The 1326-nt window shown below is 75.2% G+C and overlaps 1 protein-coding gene across 1 annotated transcript in view; it reads left to right on the top strand.

Annotated features, from left to right (window-relative positions):
• The first annotated feature begins 10 nt into the window (after positions 1-10).
• The window catches only part of FGFR3 (fibroblast growth factor receptor 3), a 17086-nt gene continuing 15770 nt past the window's right edge, over positions 11-1326 (top strand). The window contains 2 exon segments of the mRNA XM_045289472.1: positions 11-68; positions 352-541. Coding sequence (XP_045145407.1) covers positions 433-541 — 109 coding nt within the window. The 5' untranslated portion in view covers positions 11-68; positions 352-432.

The raw sequence follows: 1326 nt of genomic DNA, 5'->3' as shown, positions 1-1326 counted from the left end.
GAGGAGCGGACTGCGGGCCGGGAGCCGGAGGGGAGCTGCACACTGCGAGCAGGGCGCCGTCTCGCCAGGTCGGGGCGCCTAGGGGCCGGGCGCGGGGCATGGGTGAGGGTGGGATGTTGGCTTCGGGACGGTAGGTCTCTGCGGCGGTGCCCGGGGCCAGGCCGGGGCTTCCCTCTCCGGAAAGTTCTCGCCGCCGCCCTGGGAGGGCTGTGTGGCCGCCGGGAGGGCTGCGAGGAGGGAGGGACGGCGGAGGGGCGGCGGTGGCGCCAGGCGGCCCGGGAGCCGGGCGGCGGCGGGCGGAGGGGCGAAGGCCGGTCCGCGGGGTTCACGCGCCGCTCGTTTCTCTCTCAGACTCCGGAGCGGGTCGTTTCCGCCGCCGGACCGTGGGGGACAGCATGCCCGCGTGCGTCGCCTGAGGACCCCTGTCCCGCCATGGGCTCCCCGGCCTGCGCCCTCGCGCTCTGCGTGGCCGTGGCTGTCGTGTCCGGTGCCACTTCGGAGCCCCCGTGCTCGGAGCGACGTGTCGTGCGGAGAGCCGCAGGTAAGGGGACCCCCACGGAGACTGGACGAAGCGGACGCCCTCCCAGGCTGGCCCCGCGTGACAGGGCCCGGCTCTCACTGCCTGTTTCGCTCGGGGCACCGTGACTGGAGGTGGCGCGGCGGTTGGTGGGGCCGCCCAGAGGTGCAGGGCTACCACCCAAGTGCGCGGCCGCCGCGGGGAGTCGGGCCCCTAGCTGGCGTCACAGCCCTGCCTCCCGCGGTGCCCCCAGGCGCCGCCGGGAGGGAGCCGGAGTGAAGTGGCCAGGGTTCCCACTACTGCGCCACGGGCTCTACCGACGCAACCGGACAACGGTGGCCGGCCCGCACCCCAGTCCTTGAAGGGGCCAGTTTCGGCCAAGCCGGGACCGGCACCGTGGGCAGGCGCCTGAGCCGGCCGAGAACCTGCCCAGTGCCCCCCATCCCCTTGGCGGGCTTCGTAACCAGCTGACGCCCACCCTAGGGCCGATGCTGCTCCACCAGGCAGGCTCTCGCGTCCTCTGCCCGAGTGGGGGGCGAAGAGACTGGCTCCCAGGGGTGCCGGGTAGGGGGCGCGAGGTGGTGAGAACTTGTAAGACCCGGGGCCCCGAGTTGGTGGTCCCGTTCCTGTCCCCGCGGGCGACTCGGGGCAGGGATGGGCTGCGGCGAGAGGTGGCCCGTGACGAGCCCCGTCCGCACACGCGCCGGCCCCCGCTGGGCCCTGCGGGTGCCGCCCGCCCTCGCACGCGCAGCCACGCTGGACGGCTGCCGGGGACTGCGCCCCTAGCCCCTGGGACGGCCATCTCCGTG

Source organism: Echinops telfairi, unplaced genomic scaffold (assembly GCF_000313985.2).
Source record: "Echinops telfairi isolate 266 unplaced genomic scaffold, ASM31398v2 ScPeMD7_28;HRSCAF=97, whole genome shotgun sequence".
NCBI lineage: Eukaryota > Metazoa > Chordata > Mammalia > Afrosoricida > Tenrecidae > Echinops > Echinops telfairi.
The sequence above is the reverse complement of the archived record's forward strand: the minus strand, read 5'-3'. Positions and strand labels throughout refer to the sequence as shown.